At 47.3% G+C, this 21,506-nt stretch overlaps 3 protein-coding genes and 1 long non-coding RNA gene across 5 annotated transcripts in view; all 4 read right to left on the bottom strand.

Annotated features, from left to right (window-relative positions):
* GLB1 (galactosidase beta 1) overlaps positions 1 to 8,878 on the bottom strand; it is a 51,840-nt gene extending 42,962 nt beyond the window's left edge. Inside the window, exon 1 of the mRNA XM_082044784.1 lies at positions 8,748 to 8,878. Within this exon, the coding sequence (XP_081900910.1) occupies positions 8,748 to 8,801 (54 nt within the window). The 5' untranslated portion in view covers positions 8,802 to 8,878. The remainder of the gene's footprint in view (positions 1 to 8,747) is intronic.
* Positions 815 to 8,860, bottom strand: TMPPE (transmembrane protein with metallophosphoesterase domain). 2 transcript variants are annotated; one of them, XM_082044786.1, is made up of 3 exons: positions 8,748 to 8,852; positions 5,962 to 6,100; positions 815 to 5,376 (listed from the first exon to the last, which is right to left on the bottom strand). In XM_082044786.1, exon 3 carries the CDS (start codon positions 5,285 to 5,287, stop codon positions 3,968 to 3,970), a length of 1,320 nt encoding a protein of 439 aa, XP_081900912.1. In that variant the 5' UTR covers positions 5,288 to 5,376; positions 5,962 to 6,100; positions 8,748 to 8,852; the 3' UTR covers positions 815 to 3,967. The 2 variants fall into 2 exon arrangements, with proteins under 2 accessions (XP_081900912.1, XP_081900911.1); XM_082044785.1 differs by lacking the exon at positions 5,962 to 6,100 and having other exon boundaries at positions 8,748 to 8,860.
* Positions 8,879 to 11,294: 2,416 nt separating the features above from the next.
* Positions 11,295 to 13,290, bottom strand: LOC309435847 (uncharacterized protein; the record flags this gene model as incomplete). Its single annotated transcript, XM_082044590.1, has 2 exons — positions 11,295 to 12,727; positions 13,188 to 13,290. The coding sequence occupies 2 exons, from the start codon at positions 13,288 to 13,290 to the stop codon at positions 11,343 to 11,345; spliced, it is 1,488 nt and encodes a 495-aa protein (XP_081900716.1). The 3' UTR covers positions 11,295 to 11,342.
* A 194-nt stretch (positions 13,291 to 13,484) lies between these two features.
* On the bottom strand, positions 13,485 to 21,422 carry LOC309436868. Its single transcript, XR_014183419.1, has 5 exons — positions 21,008 to 21,422; positions 19,952 to 20,119; positions 18,584 to 18,717; positions 16,398 to 16,585; positions 13,485 to 15,080 (listed from the first exon to the last, which is right to left on the bottom strand). It is a non-coding gene; the product is annotated as an uncharacterized lncRNA (long non-coding RNA).
* Between the last annotated feature and the right edge of the window lie 84 nt (positions 21,423 to 21,506).

Genomic DNA, 21,506 nt, shown 5'->3' with positions numbered 1-21,506 from the left:
GTAAGCAGATTCAACAGACACACACTAACTGCACAGCTTAAGATGACAGTTCATCCATACCACATCATACTAACGCCCAGCTGAAAACTCAGACACTTAGAGGCAATGGTATCTTACATGCTCACAAGATACTTGCAGAGAAGCGGGGAAAACTAAAGATTTTGTCTTCTCTTAAATCAAGTGAGAACTTATTTTTGCAACCTTAATGCTCTTTCAACATCTTATAATGTGTATGTCTCTCAATATAGGAAAAAAAAGTCAAAGCTTCAGCACACAACGCTAATAGTGGTTAGGATGTCTCATTCTGCAAATTAATGATGCAGGGGTTATTTAATTATCTGGAAAGCAAACAAATGTGGATACAAATCCTCAATGATCCATCTGTGGAAGATTTCTAGCATCTCTCACACAGACCATTCAATCACAGAACACCCCTTTTCAAGGCCCTTTCTCTATCCCAAAGCTTAAGTACCAAAATCGAGAACCACAAACCACTTGTTTTCTTCTGCTCCTTCCAAAAAACTCTTGGTGTCCTTTCTCTGCCCTTGCAGTGGTTCTTTTCTCCGCATCACATCCTCATCTCTTCAGCCTGCACTTCATCCCTCTAGAAGACATTAGGCAGATTTAACAGTGGCCTTACCTTTTCCACTTTCCACCATGCCTCACTAAGCAGTATGGGTGTAAAATTTCCCCAAACTAGTCAGATTTATTGCCAGTAGCTTTTTGTTGGTAAACAGAATTAGTGTGTTAAAATGATTTGTCATGTATTGCTACAATAAATATCGGTACAAAATAAAAGGCCATTAGAGGCATCTTTCTTGACAAGCGAATAAAGTTTTATTAAATCCCAACATTTAAAGCATTTTTTATACCACAATTTACGTATTTTCAAATCCACTCTGCAATGATTATATGATGTAAGAAATATATCTTTCACAAAGTGATTATACTGTTCTATTCTGGTATTATTCTGACAGCGATAAACTCCCTCTTCCAATGAACTGGCCTTTAATAAGAATATATATTCATTTAATTAAGTTATCCAGATCAAATACATTCCACACATTCTTAAAAAAAATACCAAAAAATATTAAAAAATTACAAAATAAGCAGCACAGCATTTTATTTTCATCTGGAATACTGAAGACAAGTCTAAATTATGCACACTCAAGTCAAATTAGGAAAAGAATCGAAAAAGCCTTGGAGGACAATTACGGATTGCTTTCTTGGAAAGATTTTTTAGAAAAGGTTCATTCCTCTTACTACCAAAAATAAAGTTGGTCTCAGACACCTTACAATCATACTTAAAAAAAAAAAAAAAAAAAGGCTTTGAAGTGTTCTGGCACAGAAAGAAAACATTTTAAGTGAAAATCATCAAGCAAACAAGCTTTCACAGGGAGGCAGTTGCAATAAATTTATGAAATTATAATAGGACCACTCCTAAAAGGATGCGTATCTGCTCCTAAAAGGATACACAAAGACCTTCAAAGAAGAGCACATACAAAGCAATGAAGAAATCATCTACGCACCCCTGGGACTGAAGGATCGCTTCAGGTAGGTTTTTGTGCACATTTGGACTGAATGAGGAAATAAAAAGGGCAGGAGGAAAAAAAAAAAAAGTAACACTAGCAACTCACTGGGAAACCAATAGCACCTAAAAACAGTCCTACAAAAGCCTCTCAGTAAGGAAACTAGCTAAACAATTAATCTTCTTAACACAGTAATAACCCTCAGCATGACAAATGAAACGCTGTCCTCCTGGACCACTGGCCTAGAGGGAACACTCTGTTCTACTAAACCCAGAACCCAGCTTTTAACTGAAGACATGTTGATAAGTAAACAAGTTACAGGCTATGACAATTCTGTCTACAGAAGACCACTTGACACTAAGCCACTAATGGGAAAGAACCTCGGAAGGACCCCATGCAGGCAGTGTTAAATACATGTGGAAACTTCAGGATACTTAAGCAGGTATTATTGCACAAGCATGAAAAAAGTTTACAAAATTATAGGTGCTGGGCAACAGAAATTATCTAGTCCGGCAAGTAAACTGTTCAGGTGTTCAGTTTTCAGACTAAAAGAGGTCTGATTTCTCCATCTTGCCAACCTTCCAGCACACATGCAGCATTTACAGCATTTCTTTATATTCTCCTGCAAGTAAAAACGCAAGATGTTTGTACAGAGAAACAGGATACAAAACCAGCTTGGCAGTTAGAAACTGCCGGGGGATAGAGGGGAGCTGAAGGGAGTGGATGAAGTGAAACTTCACAATCTCGCTTCCAGAAAAGCCTAACTGTACAAAGTCTAAGGTACCCTTCAAATACACTCCCCCACGCCTCCTGCAAAATGAGAACAAGAGCTGAAGAATAAAACAGAAGTGTGTCTGGCTCAGGATCACACACACAAAGGCCAAGAAAAGCTGACCAGCACAGCTCTGGTCCTGCATCCTCAGCCTCCTGGGACAGCACTGGTCTCTCTCGCCTCATGCCACACAGGTGTCCCCGAGAGGAACCCAGGTCCTGGTGGGCAGAAAGGCAGCACAAGGACCCTGGAGCCACAGCTGGAGACCTCGGAGTCAGAGGCAGGAATCCCAGACTTGTACTGTTCATGGTGTTTCATACAGCAACACTGAGTAGACGGGGAGGAAAAAGGAAGACATGCAGAAGTAAACTCTTCCATTAGCTTGGACAATAGATGCACATTAATTTACATCCTGGCTTTCTTAGATGAACACAAAGATATGGAAGCAAGAATGTTTTTATTAGTATTTTCTAATCTCTCGGATTTCCCAGAATGATATTAGTCACTGCTAAACCCTTCTAGGAAAGACAGAGAAATTCTCCATCCCCCATTACCCTGTGGCAGCTATTCTGCTATGTGCCTGTCAAACAACCAGGATGTTTACAGGCAAATGCTTTTAAAGAAAGTCACCTGCTGCAGAGTTTAGTCTTCCCAAAAAGGACACCATTTACTTGAAATATTAAAACCTTAAAGTTCAAGTATTAACCCATTGAATCTCATTTGCATTGTTTTCAAATAGCATCTCCTTAACTCATGTAAGAGAAAAATCACAGAAGAGAAATTAACCATAAACAAAAAAAATATAGAATGAAGAGAAAATATTTCAGCTTTGGATTTTGTGCTTTACATCAGGAGGTACTGTATGCTCAGACAGCAACAGAAGTTATGTTAATTATGGGTTTTCTTTCTCATTTGATTTTATTAGAGCACTTTTCAGTAAGCAATTACTAGATACCAAATTATTCTGGGGAAAATGCCTGCTGAAAGAAAGCTACATTTACCCTTTGGTATCAGTCTCCACAGTTTTTTAACTGGGAAAAAAAAAAAAGAATTCCAGGAACTGATGCCTAGCAATTTACTGTACTGGTATGCAGAACAGACTGGAAGCCCTAGTGCATGCTATAGACAGATAGCAGGATAAAGGTATCCAATCAAAACAAGCAAACAAACAAAACTAAACACAAATCCCTTGCCATAACATTTCTAGTAAAAGGTTTCTGGAGTTTACATACACAGTGAACATTCTGTAGTCACTCCCGCAAAACATGCAATAGCGATTGCACTGCAAGAGATCAGAACTTTACCTGCCTGAGATTTGATAAGGCAGCTGCCTGACGGATAACATAACAGAACATGAAGTAGCTCAGGACACAGATGTTAATGAACATGCACAGGACACACATTATCTCCATGACATCAGTGCTACCTTTAAATGCAGCACTGCAATAATAATGAACTCAAAGGATAATTTTCTTCAGTATTTTAACATGCCTGATTTAACGGCCCAAGATACAGTTAGTGTTTTCTGCTCAAACTTAACAGAACCTGCTCAAGTCCACTCTAACACGACTTTTCTGGTTTCCCTGAAAAAAGATTTGCTTTCAGAGCAAAAGATCCAACATGCTGACCAAAAAGGATGGTAAAGGTTTGTCAAATGGAAAGCACCTCAAGGAGAACGTAGAATTATCTCTGTTATTTCAGCTCTGCTGCCCAGCCTCATAGGTATTCCAAAGTACACCGTCCCAGGGCTGACATAGACAAAGGTATTCTGCCCAACTTTGTACAAGCCCACAAAGAAGGGATTCAGAAAATAAGCCCCAGCATTTAGTGGGAACATCTGCCCTCCATGAGTATGGCCAGAGAGAATTAAATTTATGTCTGGTCTCTCCTGAAGGGCCCACTTTGCAGCAACTGGCTGATGAGCTAACAACACTATTGCGTGCTCACTGCTACAACCTCTGAGAGCTTTTTTTAAATCCATGCCATGCCCTGAGTAGCGCAATGCATCTGCTTCAATATCATCAACACCCGCCAGGCAGAACCAGTCATCAGTGCTCTTTGGTGAAACAATCTTCACATTTTCATTATGGAGTGGCCGAATGTTAAATGATTTTAACAGCTCAAACCAGTTGCTAACATCTGATGTGTAGTACTCATGATTTCCTGTGACAAAGTAAGTCCCCAAAGGAGAGTTAAGTTCTCCAAGAGGCTCAACAGCAGGTCGGATGATCTCTGCCTCAGAGTCAGTCAGGTCCCCAACAATCACAGTGATATCTGGTTTCAAATCCTTAACCATTCTCACAATCATGGCAAGCTTGGTCTTCCCAACTGTAGGCCCCAGATGGATATCTGAAAGCAACACCACTTTCAGATTATTCATTGTTGAGGGCAGCTTGTGAACTGGAACCTCCACTGAATTCACAGTAGGAGGCCGGGAAGCATTTAGCAGCCCAATGACAGTCAGCACAGCAGTCAGCACGACTGCCAGAACTGTTCTCATTGCTGTTCTGCTGTTCTTGTTGCCAGTGATTGCCTTAGCACTTCTTCCAGCCAAGAACTTGTAAGCCTGCTCTACAGAGCCTAGAGTGAAGAGGAAGAAGATAAGAAGGATATAGGACCCCAGACAAGTGTAGGCAGCTAAAGAAAAGAAATAAGGCTCTTCTGCAACAAGAAATAGCGCTGTAAAGAAGCTTGAATGAGCCAAAGCCAGAAACATGAACACAGCTATTTTCCATGCCATGAAACAGAAGGAGCTGGCAGCTGAAGACCTGGAGAACATAGTGACTGTGCATCTCCAAACATGAAGAGATCCTATCGACATGAGTGTATTAAAAAATAGTGCCATCTGCAGCCTTAGAAGCCGACGCCGCATCCTGAATTCGAGTTGTTCTGCCAGATAACTCCGCGATAGCATCATGGAGAAGAAAACCACTCCTGCAGCCACTGCAGCCTTTGCTTCAAGAGGCAGTTGCTTGAAGGAGATCATCTTTGCTTTCTGACTGTTCCCTTGTGCTCTGCAGAAGTCTCCAGTAGGCAATAATGTGGTTATGAAGGGATGCCTTGGGTCAACAAAGCCTGCAACCAGGAACCAGTATCAGCCGTTTTAGAATATTACACGCATTCCCTTTTTCCCCAAACTGCAATAAAGGACTGTTAACTCTGTACAGAGTATCCAGGACACTGGGTCATGCAGAATTACTATCACAAAGACAGGGACAAGATTTCTTAATGTGGAATAAACCAGACAACTGAAAACACTGGATTCTGGCAGTCCATTTCTAAGCTACCTGCCTGCCTCCCTCAATGACTCCTCCTTTTTTTTCTAAATACGCTGTTTCCTCATTAAGAGTTCCTTATGGTAGATAGCAATAGATCACAACAGTGATATGAGTGCTAGAACTAATCATTATAGTATTTGCAAACAATCATTACAGTAATTTGTACACCCCGTACATGTTCTGTGACTAAGCTGTTCTGCTGTTAACTTAGCATGTGTGTTTTCTGTTCTTCCCAAGCAGTTGGCTCCATCTCAAAAGCAGGTATCACCCTACATTAGAGGTATCAAACTCATTTTAGCCAGGGCCCACACCAGTCTCACGCTTGCCTTCAAAGGGATGACTATAATTTTAGGACTGTATAAATGTAGGAGTAGTTACTTACTAATAGCAAGAGGTTCTATTAACAGATGCTACAGCAGCACTGAAATCCCCACCGGAACAGCTGCCAGATGCAAGTGCATTCCCAGAAACTGCACAGCAGACATCCTTGTCTCCAGTTGTGAATAAGACTTCTCCAAAGCCTTGAAAATCGGTAAGACCAGTGAAACACACGTTGTGTTCTGCTACTGACTTCCCACTCACTTCCACTGCATGTACAGTTCCCAAGACACAACACCTATTTCAGCATATCCTGGTCTAAAAGGATATAGTTAAGCTGAAAATGATTAAAACATCACATACTGTGCTTCTTTAGAAGTAAAAGGAACACTAAGTCTCATGTATCTCTGCTCCCAGATTGAAAATAAATAAGCAAGCATCAGTCACACTTGAATCGTACTGGAATTCCCTGATTTGCTCTGTATTTTGCTCAGAGTACAGAATGTTCCTACTTGTGACCAGTTTGCATACCTCTATTTAAAATAAAACAGTTGGTTTATTTTAACCATAGATGAAAAAAAGTTTGGATGGTGTTTCATAACATACAAAACCAAGTCTGAGATAACAAACTACCTTATTGAAAGTGACTATATGTCACTGCATAGTTTTCACAACACTTCCTGTCACTAGTCAACACTTAGTCAGAGAAAAAGTAATCAATCATTATACCCCAGATATTTTTTTCCTCTGACCTAGGGAACCAAAGCAGCCTTGTACGGCTCTGCAGTGAGCTTGAGTCTACAAACCCTACCTAGTTTGCCAGGTTGCTTATCTGCAGCATATACTTTGCCAAGCTAGTTTAAAAGAACATTAGCACCTCCGTGATGACAGGACCTTGCCATATTTTGAGGACTAGACCAAGTTTTAAGAAGACCACCTTCCCTCACTGCTTGTTCAGGGAACTGTGGGCTGATAAAGAATTGTGCCTCCCAGTCTCAGTTCCTCAAGCCCTCTTGGCTGTTGCAACACTATTCTTAAAGAACAGTGCTATTTTACACACATGCCTCTACAGAAAATAAACAAGCCTAGGAAGATAAGAGTATAAGAAATGTCCTATGGATTCAAGTCTGCAGTTCCTCTAGATACCACACCATATTCTGTCTGGACAACAGCAATAAGAAATGCTGTTTAAGGAAACTACATGATCCTGGCCATTGCCTGTTGTCTACTTCCTTCACACTCCTCCATCAGACAAAGCTGTTAGAGATGCTGGAAGGCAAATTCTTACCTAGCCATCTTTGTATGTTGTTTATGAACCTGATGCATTTTAATTTCACTAATCCTTTTTTTGGAATGTGTTAAATACTGTCCACTTCTACAACCTCCTGTAGCGGCAAATTCCTGAAAAATCACTATATACTTCTAAAGTATTTTATCCATTTTAGGCTAATCTACTAAATCCACCAAGTGCCCCTCTTCTAATCCTACCAAATTTGGTGACTATTGGTTCCCTACTCCTCTTACCCACCGCCTTCAGAATTTTTTTAAGCCTCAGCTATAAACCTACCCCTCAGAGACCACACTTGCTGTCATCCCATCTTCCCTTTGATTAGTGTCTCCCATGAGGCTGCGCAACTTCTCACACAGCTTTAACCACCTGTGCATCATTCATTTAGCAACATCTATTAAGACAATACCGACACTGTGCTTCAAACTGAAGGCAAAAACAAGAAGGCACAGTTCCCAGAGCAACTGTAAAGACTAAGGGTTTGGCCAGGCCCCTGGTTAGGCAGTAGTAGTGTGCCAGGGGGCAGAGCAGCAAGAAAGTCATAGAATCATAGAAGTGTTTCAGTTAGAAGAGACCCTCAGAATCATCAAGTTCAACCGCAACCTAACGCTAGCACTAAACCATGTCCCTAAGAACCTTTTCTAAACACCTTTTAAACACCTCTAGCGATGGTGACTCCACCACTTCCCTGGGCAGACTGTTCCAATGCCTGACAACCCTTTCCGTGAAGAATTTTTTCCTAATATCCAATCTAAACCTTCCCTGGCACAACTTGAGGCCATTTCCTCTTGTCCTATCCCTTGCTACTTGGGAGAAGAGACCAACCCCCTCCATGCTACAACCTCCTTTCAGGTAGTTGTAGACAGTGATTAGGCCTCCCCTCAGCCTCCTTTTCTCCAGGCTAAACAGCCCCAGTTCCCTCAGCCACTTCTCGGCAGACTTGTGCTCCAGACCCCTCACCAGCCTCGTTGATTCTGAACCTGGGCAAAGTGGGAAAAATTCCTCTCCCTCTCCTCACGCACCACAGGAAGAGCAAGAAGAGCAAGCTCTCCCATGGGATCTGCAAATGGAGTGTCAGGATCAGCTAACTGCAGCTCAACTTCCACTTCCCCCCTCCCACCCGTGGCTTGTTTAATGAGCCCTTGTAGCACGGTGTAAGAGGCACAGCCGGCAGCTGCGTTCCGGCCCCCAGGTCCCGCAGGCAGCGACCCCGGCGACTACCGCCCGGGGGGCAAGGGCGGGCACCGCCGGCGCTTCCTCAGTACAACACACGGAAGGCCGGTGTGGCCGGGAACAGGCAACCCCCTCAGGATAAGCACACCCCTTGGTCCGGCAGCTCCCCGCTGCGTGCAGCTACAGGCCCGGCGCCCGCGCCCCGAATAACACCCCCCATGAACCACAAATCACTAACGAACTAAAAACGGACCAAGGTTAATCGTCTTCCTCGGGAGCCAGGCCGGCTCCCGCGCCCCTCAGAGCTCCGGGCCGCCCCTAAATGCAAGGGGCCGCACGGCGCAGCCCCCCCGAAGCGGGTGGCCTTAGGGGGAGACAAGAGGACTCACCGCCGCCTGGAGGAGCACTGCCAATCCGGCCAGCGGGAGCAGGAACCGAAGCATTCCGAGAGGAGACGGCGAAGCTGGCGCCGCTCAGGCCGCCATGCTATTAAACGGCGGCGTCAGCTGACTGCCTGCTGGGCCGGGCCGGGCCGGGCCTGTCCGCTCCGCCCCGCCCCGCCCCGCCCCGCTCCGCCCCGCTCCGCTCCGCCGCAGCACGGGCATCTCCCACTCACACCGGCATCCACAGCAGCGGCGCCCCGCTGTCAGTGCCCTGTCAGCCGGCTCCTGACCTCACCTCCCACTCCCTCCCAGCACACAACACGCGCCATCCGGCCCTGATCTGGGGGTTTGCTTCACATCACAGACTCGCAGAATGATAGAATCACAGAACAGTTTGTGTTGGAAGGGTCATTCAAAACTCATCTAGTCCAACCCCCCTGCAAGGAGCAGGGACATCTTCAACTAGAACAGGTTGCTCAGGGCCCAGTCCAGCCTGGCATTCAGTGTCTGCAGGCATCTACCACTTCTCTGGGCAACCTGTAAATACATTAAAAACAAAAGGAGGGCTTAGGAGAATCACCACCCTTTACTGGATGTGGGGGGAAACATAATAACAGAGGACAAGGGAAAGACTGAGGTACTTGCTGCGTTCTTTACCTCAGTATTCAATAATAGGGCCAGTTCTTCTCAGGTTACCCATCCTCTGTGCCAGAAGACAGGGATGGGTAACAGAATGAAGCCCAAATAATCCAAGGGGAAATGGTTGGTGACCTGCTACACTACTTACAGCATGCACAAGTGTATGGGGCTGGATGGGATCCAGTCAAGGATTCTGAGAGAGCTGGCAGAAGTGCTCACCAAGCCACTTTCCACTATTTATCAACAATCCTGGCTCAGTGGGGAAGTCTCAGTTGATCAGAAGTTGGAAAATGTGATGCCCATCTACAAGAAGGGTCAGAAGAATGATCTAGGGAATTACAGGCCTGTCAGTCTGACCATGATGCCAGGAAAGGTCATGGAACAGACCATCTTGAGTAACAACACACGGCACATACAAGATAACCAAGCAATCAGGCCCAGTCAGCATGGGATTATGAAAGGCAGGCCCTGCTTGGCCAACCTGATCTCCTTCTATGACAAGGTGACCCGCTTGGTGGAGGAGAGAAAGGCTGTGGATATTGTATACCTAGACTTCAGTAAAGCCTTTGATACCATTTCCTACAGCATTCTCCTGGAGAAACTGGCAGCTCATGGCCTGGATGGGTGTACCCTGCAATGGATAAAGAACTGGCTGGATGGCCGGGCCAAAAGAGTTGCAGTGAACGGAGCCAAATCCAGTTAGCAGCTGGTCACAAGTGGTGTTCCCCAGGGCTCAGTATTTGTGCTGGTTCTGTTTAATATCTTTATCAATGATCTGGATGAGGGGATTGAGTGCACCTTCAGTAAGGTTGCAGACAACACCAAACTGAGTGGGAGTGCTGATCTGCTGGAGGGCAAGATGGCCATACAGAGGGATCTGGGCCAGCTGGATCATTGGGCTGAGGTCAATTGTATGAGGTTTAACAAGGCCAAGTGCTGGGTCCCGCATTTGGGTCACAACAACCCCATGCAACACTACAGGCTTGGGGGAGAGTGGCTGGAAAGCTCCCTGGTTTGCAAAGGATCTGGGATTGCTGATTGACAGCCAACTGAACATGAGCCAGCAGCGTGCCCAGGTGGCCAAAAAGGCCAACAGCATCCTGGCCTGTATCAGGAATAGTGTGGCCAGCAGGACTAGAGAAGTGATTGTACCACCATACTCAGCATTTCTGAGGCCCCACCTTGAACCCCGTGTTCAGTTTTAGGCCACTCACTACAGGAAAGACATTGAGATGCTGGAGAGAGTTCAGAGAGGGGCAACAAAGCTGGTGAAGAGTCTGGAGCACAAATCTGATGAGGAGCAACTGAGAGAACTGGGGCTGTTTAGTCTGGAGACCTTACTGCTCTCTATAGCTATCTGAAAGGAGGTCTTAGCATGGAGAGTGTTAGTCTCTTCTCCAGAGTAACAAGTGATAGAACAAGAGGAAATAGCCTCAAGTTGCGCTAGGGAAGGTTCAGATTGGATATTAGGAAAAATTTCTTCACGAAAGCGTTGTAAAGGATTGATAGAGCTTTAAACTACATTAGAAAGCAGAAGGGGCCAGTACCGGGCTAGTTATTAATGAGCAATAGGATGGTACACTGAAGCTCAAGGAGCCGCATGCTAATGAGATTCTCTAGATTGCGCCACAAGGTGATGGGCACAATGAACCACACCTGAAGTGTTTCTACATGAATGTGCACAGCATGAGAAACAAGCAAGAGGAGCTAGAAGCCTTGGTACTGTCCCAGGTATATTATATCATTTGCATAAATGAAAGCTGGTGGGATGAGTACTGTGACTAGTGTGCCATGATGGATGGCTACAGGCTCCTCAGGAGGAATAGGCAAGTCAGGCATGGCAACAGGCACAAATGAAACTTGAAATTCCATCTGAACACAAGAAAACACATTTTTATTGTGAGTTTGGTGAAACACTGAGAGAGGCTGCCTGTTCCCAGCATGACTTGAGCAGTCACCAGTTCAACAGAGGCTTCTCCTCCCTGCCTGTCCTCCTCCTGTCCTCACTCCACCGATCCTTGCTGAGGCCTTGTGTGTGGTATCATGAGGCTTTGGATAGAGACGATGCAAGCCAAGGATCCTGTAGATTGCCCACTTCAGGAGTGCAGGGCGTGGGGCAAAATTCATGAGGAAGGTGATCGCTTTTCTGCCCTGGTGCAAGATCCTCATCCTGCTGTGGTTATCCAGGCTCTTCCTGGATGCTGTACCAGTGTCCTGGTTTTGGGTAACAGGGAGTGTCTGCCGTGGTTTATTGCCGCCTTGCCTTAAACCCTGACAACCAGAAGGAGGGCAACCGAGCTCTGTTGGCTCCCTGTGCCAGCCAGCAGCAGAGCTCTTCTTGCCCGGCGCCTCTCCAGTTGCCCATGAGCCAGGGACACCTTCTTGGAGGACCCCCTGTGTCTGGCTGCTGTCCTGGTGCCCAGCAGCTGCCTCTCTGACAGCCCCATCCTCAGTCCTGCCCCCCATGCTCTTGGGGCTGAGCTGGGAGAGGACAAGGCTAGAGGCAGATTGGCGCAAGGGGAGATGAGGGTCCTCCTCTACCTCAGGTTCCCCACTGGAGGGCCAGGGAGCACGGCGGAGCTGGCCTTCCAGTTCTGGATGGTGCTGTCCAGGGACTGAGCCTGGTGACTTTCCAGGCAAGTGCCTGTCATGGTGCAGCTTCTTCGTTAGAAGGTGGTGTTCCAGGGCCTCCTGGGCCTTCTTCGGCAGGACCCAGTTGTCTGGGAACAAGGAGAAGGTGACGGACCCGGTGTTCAGCAGCTCAAGAGGCACTGTCCTGTGGGCTGACGACTTCTGGGACTGCTGCACCAAGGCAGGGAGCGTTCCGAGACGGATCTGTTTGCATTTCCGCCACATGTGCCCCTCTAGTCTCTTCATGAACTCTTTTCCCCATTCCAGCGTCAACATGGGAAGAGGATCCGAAACACCAAGCGGGTGGCCACCACCCTCATCAGCTGGGTGTGAGACTGGAGGGATGGGCGAGCTGGCCTGGTGGCTGATATTTCTGTCCAGCACCAAGGGACCTGGCCCCGCGAGCTCGTCAGCCTGGCTGTGAAGCTTGACGCTGGGCTGGGCTGTGGCCAGAACAAGCGGCTCCAGGGCCTCTGGCTCTTGGTGAGTCCGGCCCCTGTTCTGGGGAAGGAGTTTGATCTGCACACGGCGTCCCACACAGCGCCTGCAGCATGACGAGGAAGGCGAGTTCCACTCGCAGGTGCTCCGGCGTTTTCGTGGTGGGGCAAATAGTTGCCAGCTCCTCTTCTTGGCGACCTCTGCGCACTGCACACAGTTGAGCTCGTAGCACAGGAACTGACCCAGAGACCTGCAGCCAGACACCCACCTCTTCTTGCCTGCAACACATTCAGGGATCGCAGCAGCCTGAGCAGAGGCCTCACAGCTGGGTGCAGTGCTGTGGTGAGGCGCCCGGTTCTAGAAGGACATGGCATGGGCACAGCCCAGACCTGGTCAGCAGCCAGAGCACCAGGAATCCAAGCAGCTGGGACAACTCCAGGACTGTCTCGGCACTGTGCAGAGGCCCCATGGGCAAGGAAGAAGGCCACAGGAGGGATAAGGGGTCATATGGGAGGGATGAGACTCCCTAAGCAGAGATGTGCAAGATCAAGGCAGCGAGGCGGATGGGGACCCCCAGAGCCCTGGTTTGAGCTGCCTTCTAGAACAGACCCTGGGACAAGCACATCTCTTGTGGACGTGAGGGTGTGACAGCAGCTTGGCTGCCAGGGGCCACGTGGATGGCCAGCCAGGCACATTGTCCCCAGCAGCAGCTGGCACAGGGGAGGAGCATGGCCTCACCTGGGTCCTGGGCCTCTTTCTGCCACTTGCACCTTTGTCTGCAGCGGGATACCTGCAAGCACAGCAGCACTGCGTCAGTAACCTTGGGTGAGCCCTGACCCATGGTGCATGTGGGTCCTGTCCAGCCCCAGTTCCCCCAAGGCAAAGGAACTTCCAACGAATCAGAAGCCAGTCAGCTGGCCAATCTTCCTGGGAAGGGCTCCCCAGGAGCCTTCCTCCTACCTGGTGCCGCTTGCCAGAGAGTCTGCGCCAGCAGCACTGGGTGATCCAGGCTGCCAAAAGCAGGAGGAATGTGCTGGCCCAGAGCAAGGGGAGCCAGCTGTAGAGAGTCATTTCCACAGTGTCCAGCATGCTGGAGCTGAGGTTAAGAGTGCGAGAACAAATGCAGCCCTTTGAAGCTGCTCTTGCCTCCCTTTTGTCCTCCAGGGATGGGGCAGAGACAGTGAGGTCACAGCCATTGTGAGCCTCCTGAGCGCATCACAAATGCTGCAAGAGGGACTCCAGGGGCTGGGTGACTCACCTTTGACACTGTTTCCCACAGCATTCTCCTGGAGAAACTGGCAGCTCGTGGCTGGGATGGTTACACTCAGCCGCCAGTTCAACACAGTCTTCTCTTCCATATTCTATGGCTTCCTGTACCTGTCCTTGTTCCACCATTCCTTGCTGAGGCCTTGTATCCTGAGGCTCTGGATATAGACGATGGAAGCCAAGGATCCATTGCAACAGCTCTCTGGACCGGGGGCACTCCTGGCAAAGGAATTAGTCTCTAGCCTCACTCTGCCTGATGATCCATCACAGCCACGGCTGGAGATGTGTGAGGGCTTGTAGCTTAACATGGAGCTGGCACCTAATGTGGAGATTCCTTCACGAATAGACAAAGGCTGGCAGCTCCCTGCACCCATTGTAGCAGTTTTGCAGAACGGTCAAAGCAGCAAGTGCTAGTGGATTGTTTTCCATTGTTAAATTTATTAATTAAAAAAAAAAAAAATATTTTTTTTTTTAAAAAGTTCCTTTGTAGCTGAATAACCTCCTCAGTAATTTCATGCCTGGTGAAGCTCAATTTCAGCTCATGGCTTGGATGGGTGTACTCAGCTGCCATTTCAACACAGTCTTCTCCTCTGTGCCTTGTGGCTTCCTGTCCCTGTCCTTCATCCATTGATCCTTGCTAAGGCCTTGTGTTTGCTGTCCTGAGGCTCTGGACAGAGACAATGGAAGCCCAGGATCCTGTAGACTGCCCACTTTAGGAGTGCAGGGCGCAGGGTAAATTCCATGAGGAAGGTGATCACTTTACTGGCCAGGTGTGAAACCCTCATCCTGCTGTGGGTGTCCAGGCTCTTCCTGCATGCTGTACCAGGAGGGCAACCGAGCTCTGCTGGCTCCCTGTGCCAGCCAGCAGCAGAGCGCTTCTTGCCTGGCGCCTCTCCAGTTGCCCATGAGCCAGGGACACCTTCTTGGAGGACCCCCTGTGTCTGGCTGCTGTCCTGGTGCCCAGCAGCTGCCTCTCTGACAGCCCCATCCTCAGTCCTGCCCCCCATGCTCTTGGGGCTGAGCTGGGAGAGGACAAGGCTAGAGGCAAATTGGCGCAAGGGGAGATGGGGGTCCTCCTCTACCTCAGGTTCCCTACTGCGGGGCCAGGGAGCACGGCGCAGCTGGCCTTCCAGTTCTGGATGGTGCTGTCCAGAGACTGAGCCTGGTGACTTTCCAGGCAAGCGCCAGTCATGGTGCAGCTTCTTCTTTAGAAGATGGAGTTCCAGGGCCTCCTGGGCCTCCTTCAGCAGGACCCAGTTGTCTGGGAACCAGGAGAAGGTGACAGACCCGGCGTTCAGCAGCTCATGGGGCACTGTCCTGTGGGCTGACGACTTCTGGGACTGCTGCACCAAGGCAGGGAGTATTCTGAGAATAAGAGGCAGAGAAACAGGAAGAGAAGAGGAAGACAGAAAAGTAAAAGGACAAGGGAAAGAGACAAAGAGGCAAAGAGACAAAGAGAAAGAAAAAGAGAAGGAAAAGGGAAATGTGCAGCATGCTCTTGGGTTGGATCCCAGCACTGCAGTATCTGTTGGTGATGTCACCAGCCTTCCGTTACAGCTGTCACCCCTGCGGCTGGAACACAGCTGTGCCAGCTGCCCCACAGTCGGATCACGCTTGCAAGAGGTGAGCCCAGTGAAGCAAGTGCTTTAAAATAATCCCACACCATGTTCAGGCAAGTGTGTACTTCTCCGGGACTCAGAGACGGCTCCGGCATTGTTTTGGTGAAGCCACGTGCATGCACTCTGTGGACCGCCTCTTGTATTAGTTGCTGCCCCTTAATAATTTTCCTCAACTGATATCCGAACCTGTATTTAAGTCACTTTTGGAGTGCTAAACCCCTGTTTCTCACCGGTTTAATAAAAGTTGTTTTGGACCCTGTTGTCCCTTAAACTAACCTCGGGGTGCCTCTGTGACAGGAGGTTCAGGGAACCTCTGAAGATGCCTCCACTTCCCAGAAAACTGAAGCTGCTTGGAGGGAGCAGCAGCTCCCACAGGCAAGAGGAGCCCATGGAGGCTGACCCTCCACAACATGAAGATGAGCCCATGGAGTTGGATCCACCTTGAGAGAAGCATGAGCCCATGGATGTGGACTGACCTGGTGCTGGCCTGGTGGGGCACCACAGCACCAGCACCGGGCTGCCTCCAACACCATGGTGCCCAAAGCACCACAGGATGGCTGGGGGCTCTCAGGGACACTGCAAACAGCTGCCTTCCAAAAAGCAGCGCTGGCCCCGCAGCCTCCACTACACAGAGGTGGCATCACAGCAACCTCTGGCAGGCTTGGCAAGATCAGCTGCTGTCAAGCCACAAATGAGCCCTGCCTTCAACCCCCCACCCTGCCCCTCCTGACTGGGGCATCTCCTCTGCCCTGAGCCCTGGGGAGGAGGTGAGGAGAAGGGATGCCATCTTCTGCTTGGCAGCCCCACAGCACCCAGAGGAGTCCCTTGGAGACCACTGGAGACTGCAGAATAGCACTGAAGAGCATCAGAGACCACTGCAGACCATCAGAGACCACAGGACACCGCTGGAGACTGTCAGAGACTGCCAGAGACCACAGGACACCACTGGAGACCACTGGACTCCCCTGGAGCACCATAAAGGTTACTGGGGCCTCGAGGTGGCATTTTTTCCTTCTGAGGATGAGGAAGCCAGTGGGGGTGGCTGTTGTCAGCCAGCTCTCACCTCAGATACAGAATGGGTGGATGAAGATTAAGCCAGATCCACCCTGGCAGTGCACCAGATCATCGAAGGTGGTAGATGCCCCATTCCTGGAAACGTTCAAGATGGAGAGACAGCTCTTCTTTAAGAGAAGATTTCAGTTGCAACAGGAAGTAGTTTTGGCAAGATTGGCCCATAAACAATTAAAAAACCTATAAAAAAAACAATAAATACCAGTTTATAAACCAATAAAGCCCAATTTAAAAAAATAAATTAAAATGAAAACATGCTCTCCTCTCTAATTTGGCACTTTTGAGGCTGCACACGGAGCCTTGTGTCACTGACAGGACACTGACATATGTGCTGTGGGCCCAGCACCTTCAAGATGGTGAGGGGCAAGGGCACAAGGCACACAAGAGCAGGTGGAGGGAACTGCCGCTGCGCAGCTGGGAGAAGGCTTGGGGCTGTGTCTGACTGGTCATCTTCCAGAACAGCAACACTGCTGTCCTGATCCAATTCCACCTATAAAATCATCCTATTTATCTCCTACACACACCTCACGTTGCAAGTTTGGGTATACAGAACAGCAAAGGCCTTGTATACAAAAAAAACAGAGAGTTTGATTTCCCCAGCTTGCATTCCTACTATCTGTGGTAGGATACAAGCCATGGGCTCATCTCTCCTACCTGTTTCCTGAGTCTTAGTGATGAAAGAAGGATGAGAGCATTAAAAGGCAAGTGTTTCTTTGCCAATGTGCATGGAAGCAGCATCCCATCACTACTTCATGAGATGCATGAGAAAAAAAGCATCTTAATGGTAGGAATAAAACATGGAAGTGGGGCTTTGCTGTGAAAACTGCTCCTACAGAAAAAAATACCTCCTGTGAGCTCCTCTGTCAAGAACTCTCCTCTTTAAGGTCTTTAACCCCACAGCCAGTGGGGAGCGGGCCATGGTGTCAACTATTTTATTACACCTTAGTTTCTAATCAACAGCACCATGTGGTCTGCTCCCATGTGGAGCCATGGAGCAGATGGGCAGGTCTGCAGCACCGGCTACTGGAGCCCAGGGCTTGCAGCAAACCAGGGAACACACTGAACTGACTGTCTTGCTGCACCTCAAGGTCTTTGCATCAAGTTTGCTCTGTACATGAGTAAAAATACTGGGGCTTTTTGGTGTGGGGTGGCTTAGGGTGGTGGGTGTTTTGTTTTTGTTTTGGTTTCTTTTTTCTTTTCTTTTTTTTTCTTTTTGTCTGCTACATCATCTCTCTCTCTCTTAGAACAAAAATATCCAAACTGTTCCAACGCTTGCTCATGTATTTTCATGTCCTTTCAGTTCTCTCTTTTTTAACACTTGCCTAGCTTTATTGTGCTCACAGACAGAATATGAAACCCCATTCAGCCACATAGGCAGCAAGAGGTGGGAAAGAGCTGCCACACGGGATCAGACTAAAAGGCATTGTGTTTTCTGTCTGCGGAAGTAACCAGCAGTAAGAAGAGGATGAGCTGCACGTGTATCCTGTACACGTTGAGCTTTCCCTGCCATTTATTCTCCTCACTGAGTGGGCCAGCAACTTTCTGAGCCACCAGGGGGACCCAAACTGCAATGGCTGTTCACCACCCTGGAATCTGTCTGCCTTCAATTTCTCTAGTCCCTTTTCAAAGGTATTTCAAAAGCCACAGATCTGTAAACGCTTTCCAGACAAAGCGAGTGGGGACCCTCACGGAGTGGAACTGTCAAGAGCAGAAGGGGCAGCGGAGTATTTGATTGGGGAGAACAGTCAAGATCTGTGCAATGTTTCTGCCATCCAAATTTAAGCGTGCTCAAAGTTGCAGAAGATACGTCACATTTGTGTCTGCAAACCTCTGTAACAATGCAAGCCCCCCTTTTTTGCCTGTACACTTGATAGTCCTCTGAATCTCAGGAGAATGGCACCATTGTTCCCACAGGATCAAATGCAGTATTTCCCATGGGGAAGCCTGTTTGGAACACCACCTATTTCATGGGCTCTGCTGCAACTAAATGCACTACTCAAATAACAGTTGATCCCAGTACTGAAAAAAAAAAGGATTATTTTAATCTTCTAGGGAAACTACAGTGTCAACAAAGCCTTCAAATAGCACTAAAAATGTATTTTGAATGGAACAAAGTAGGCTGAGAGGGAAGTTCAATAATGTCCATGATGGAAGGAGAGACATCTTCTAACTACTGACCTTGGAACGGTTGATCACATGACATCATATCACATCACAGCTGGTGAGAAGTTCACAGAAAGTTAATTTCATTCAGTGTCTGATCCCACTGTGCCATTTAGTATGAATACATCAAATGACCACTTGTCTACACACTGCAAGAGTGCGGAGAAAAGACAGTCACTCTAGTGTCCTTGCACACTTTACTGCTGCTAGTACATAAACAAGTTTCTGAGGCAGGAGGCTGGCACACTGCAGGAACACATCCCCTCCAGTGAGAACACCTCCGTGTTGCTGGTTTGCAGTTAATTACCGTGTGATGGCCAAGCACCAACACCGGTCCCCAGCTGGCCGAACATGAGGCACCCGCCCCACTCGAGCTTCCCACCCTAAAGAACAAGAGCTGAGGTGGAATGGTGTTTGTGTTGGCTGCCATGTTGCACCCAGACCTGACCCATTGCCTGCACTTCCCACGGAAGTGAGGGGCCACCCGCAGTTACCCCAAAATAAGTTCAACTGAGTATTTTTTTCCCCATGTGGAAGATGGATGTAGTCAGTGAGGGTGAACATATCCTAATCATCGCATCAATTAAGTTCTTGTGCAGCTTCATTCACTATAAAGAATGCGGGTGACCCTTCACATGGTAGTGTTTTGTCATCTTGCCTTACTGCTTTTTTACATATTTCACATAAAATAATCCCTTTCTTCTTCATGCTATTTTTGTTTGTTTGTTTACTTAACTAATTAGTATTTTTCTATATTTTTATACTCACAACTAAGATTTTTATCTCTGTTCTCCATTTTTTAATATTGTGAAAGATTCATTAAATTTATGTCAAATCAATTCTTTTGTAGTCTTTTCTCCTTCCTATATCTTCTACAGAAGTTCCAAGTCAGAGATCATAATCCCAAACAGTGTTATGATCTTTACTGTATACAATTTGTTTTTTCTAAAATTTAGGACAAGAGCTTAAAAAAAATCTCCAAACACAAAGTGGGATTGCCATCCAGAAGAAATTAGTTACAAACCTTAGATCCATTCCAGGACTTCATCTACACTTTTCTTCAACGCAAATCCCAGTATGATTTTTTTTTTTTATTCACATGCTTGTCTCCATAAATGCACAATTTTGTTCTTTAGGAAGCTGGGCTATACCTGAGAAATAAAGTGGAACTACCAGCCACCAGAGGCACTGCTCACCTCTGATGTTACTTCCAGACATAAGCTATCATGCTGCCCAGGTGAAGTTTATCCATCTCAAGAAGTCTCACTGCACATAAGCCAAGCTGAGAACTCCTTGTTATTGTTATGAAATGCAGAATGACTAATAAAACACGATTACCATGGTAACGATATAATAGCTGGTGCTTCTTAAGTAAAATATTACCTCTGAGTAACAGAAGAACTGTAGGGCTGAGTTTTCATTGCTGTTAGCTAGCTATACACTGAGAAAGAAAATTCCTTTAGGAAAATTCCGACTGAGACTTTTCCAAGAGCTTCTGTCTCATAGCAGCTCTCACCTTTCTTTCTTCCTCATAAATACACGCAGTGTGAGCTGTGAAAAAACAAAACAAACCAAAACATAGAAGATATCAGTCAGTTTTCCTAGAACAGGCTGATATTGTCAGTCCAACATTTCTATTGCCTTATCCGGAAAATAAAATTTCAAGTAGAAAACAAAAATTCTAGTAACCTGTTCAGAGAAGCAATAAGCCACAATTATCCAGCACTATCACCAAGATACCTCCATAATGCAAAATCCATAGCAGTAAGAGTGACGCCAGACTGCACTTTCCTAAATGAACAAAGTGTGAGCTATAAACACTCCCATGCATCTTTTGGGGGATATCTCATTACTGCAGGAGATAATGGCCAATATTTCATACCTATTTTTTTTTTTTTAATGATACTAAACAGTAAGCCACACATTAAAACTAATAAGAAATCATTCACTTGCCAGAGCTGGATGGTTCCATGTCGCTTATCAAATGTTCCCTATGCTATATTCTTTCTATAATGGCACTTCTGTTGGAGCTGAGCAACAATATGTAATTACACACTTTATTGTTATAATTTGAGCCTCTGGGCATTGTGCTAGTGATGAGATTTTCTTTAAGCACTATCCTTTTACAGTTCTTTCAAAAATTATCTCTCCCCTCAATTTCCAGAGAATCTTAATTGTTAAGAGTACAGTCTTTAGCAAATGTTGTTGATTCAAATAACCAGAACTGAATGGTAACAAAGGTTAAAGAGGGAGCATGGTGTGCGTGCAGTATGACAAAGATTTTTACATTCTTCTTCTCTTGCACTAACTTTGCCTGTGCTCTTGGACAAGTCTTTGAACTCTCTTTCTAGGTACCATAATGTATGTTTAGCAGCAGAAAAGTGCTAACAGAAAAGGCCTCAACTCGATTTTTCTCATTTTTAACCTTCAGCCACCAACCTGACAGGCCTGCACCGCAGCCACCCCAGACTTCATTTCATGCTGCCATGAACCTGCACGCTGGAAGGGCGCAGCCCGAGGATGTGCTGTCTCCTGCACTTCAGGGGGGCTTTATGAGGATAATTTCTCGCAGAAGAAGCCGATCGGGAGCAGGAGGCACCGTTAACGGCCCTGCTGGCAGCCCCGCCGCCGTTGGCAGAGACGTGGGGCCAGTGGCGGGAAGGCCGAGGCCCAGCCCCAGCGGGCTGCCCCGGCCCGGGCGGCTCCACCGCCCGGCTGCCATGTGTTTTGTTTGGCCGCAGAATAAAACGAAGCCGCTTTCCCTGGGGGCCCCTTCGCTGAAGCGAGCTTTCCTGCGGAGCTCTCTGTGGAACAGGAGCGAAGAGCCAGCACCTCAGCCCGCGCTCCGCGGCCGAAGGCACCTCCCGCGGAGACGGGCCGAAGCCAAACTCCGCCTGGTGCCGGTGCGGGGAGGGAGGTGCGGGAAGAGGGAGGCGCT

Source organism: Streptopelia decaocto (genome assembly GCF_964273445.1).
Source record: "Streptopelia decaocto genome assembly, chromosome: 2".
Classification (NCBI taxonomy): domain Eukaryota; kingdom Metazoa; phylum Chordata; class Aves; order Columbiformes; family Columbidae; genus Streptopelia; species Streptopelia decaocto.
This window is presented reverse-complemented; position numbering and strand designations above follow the sequence as displayed.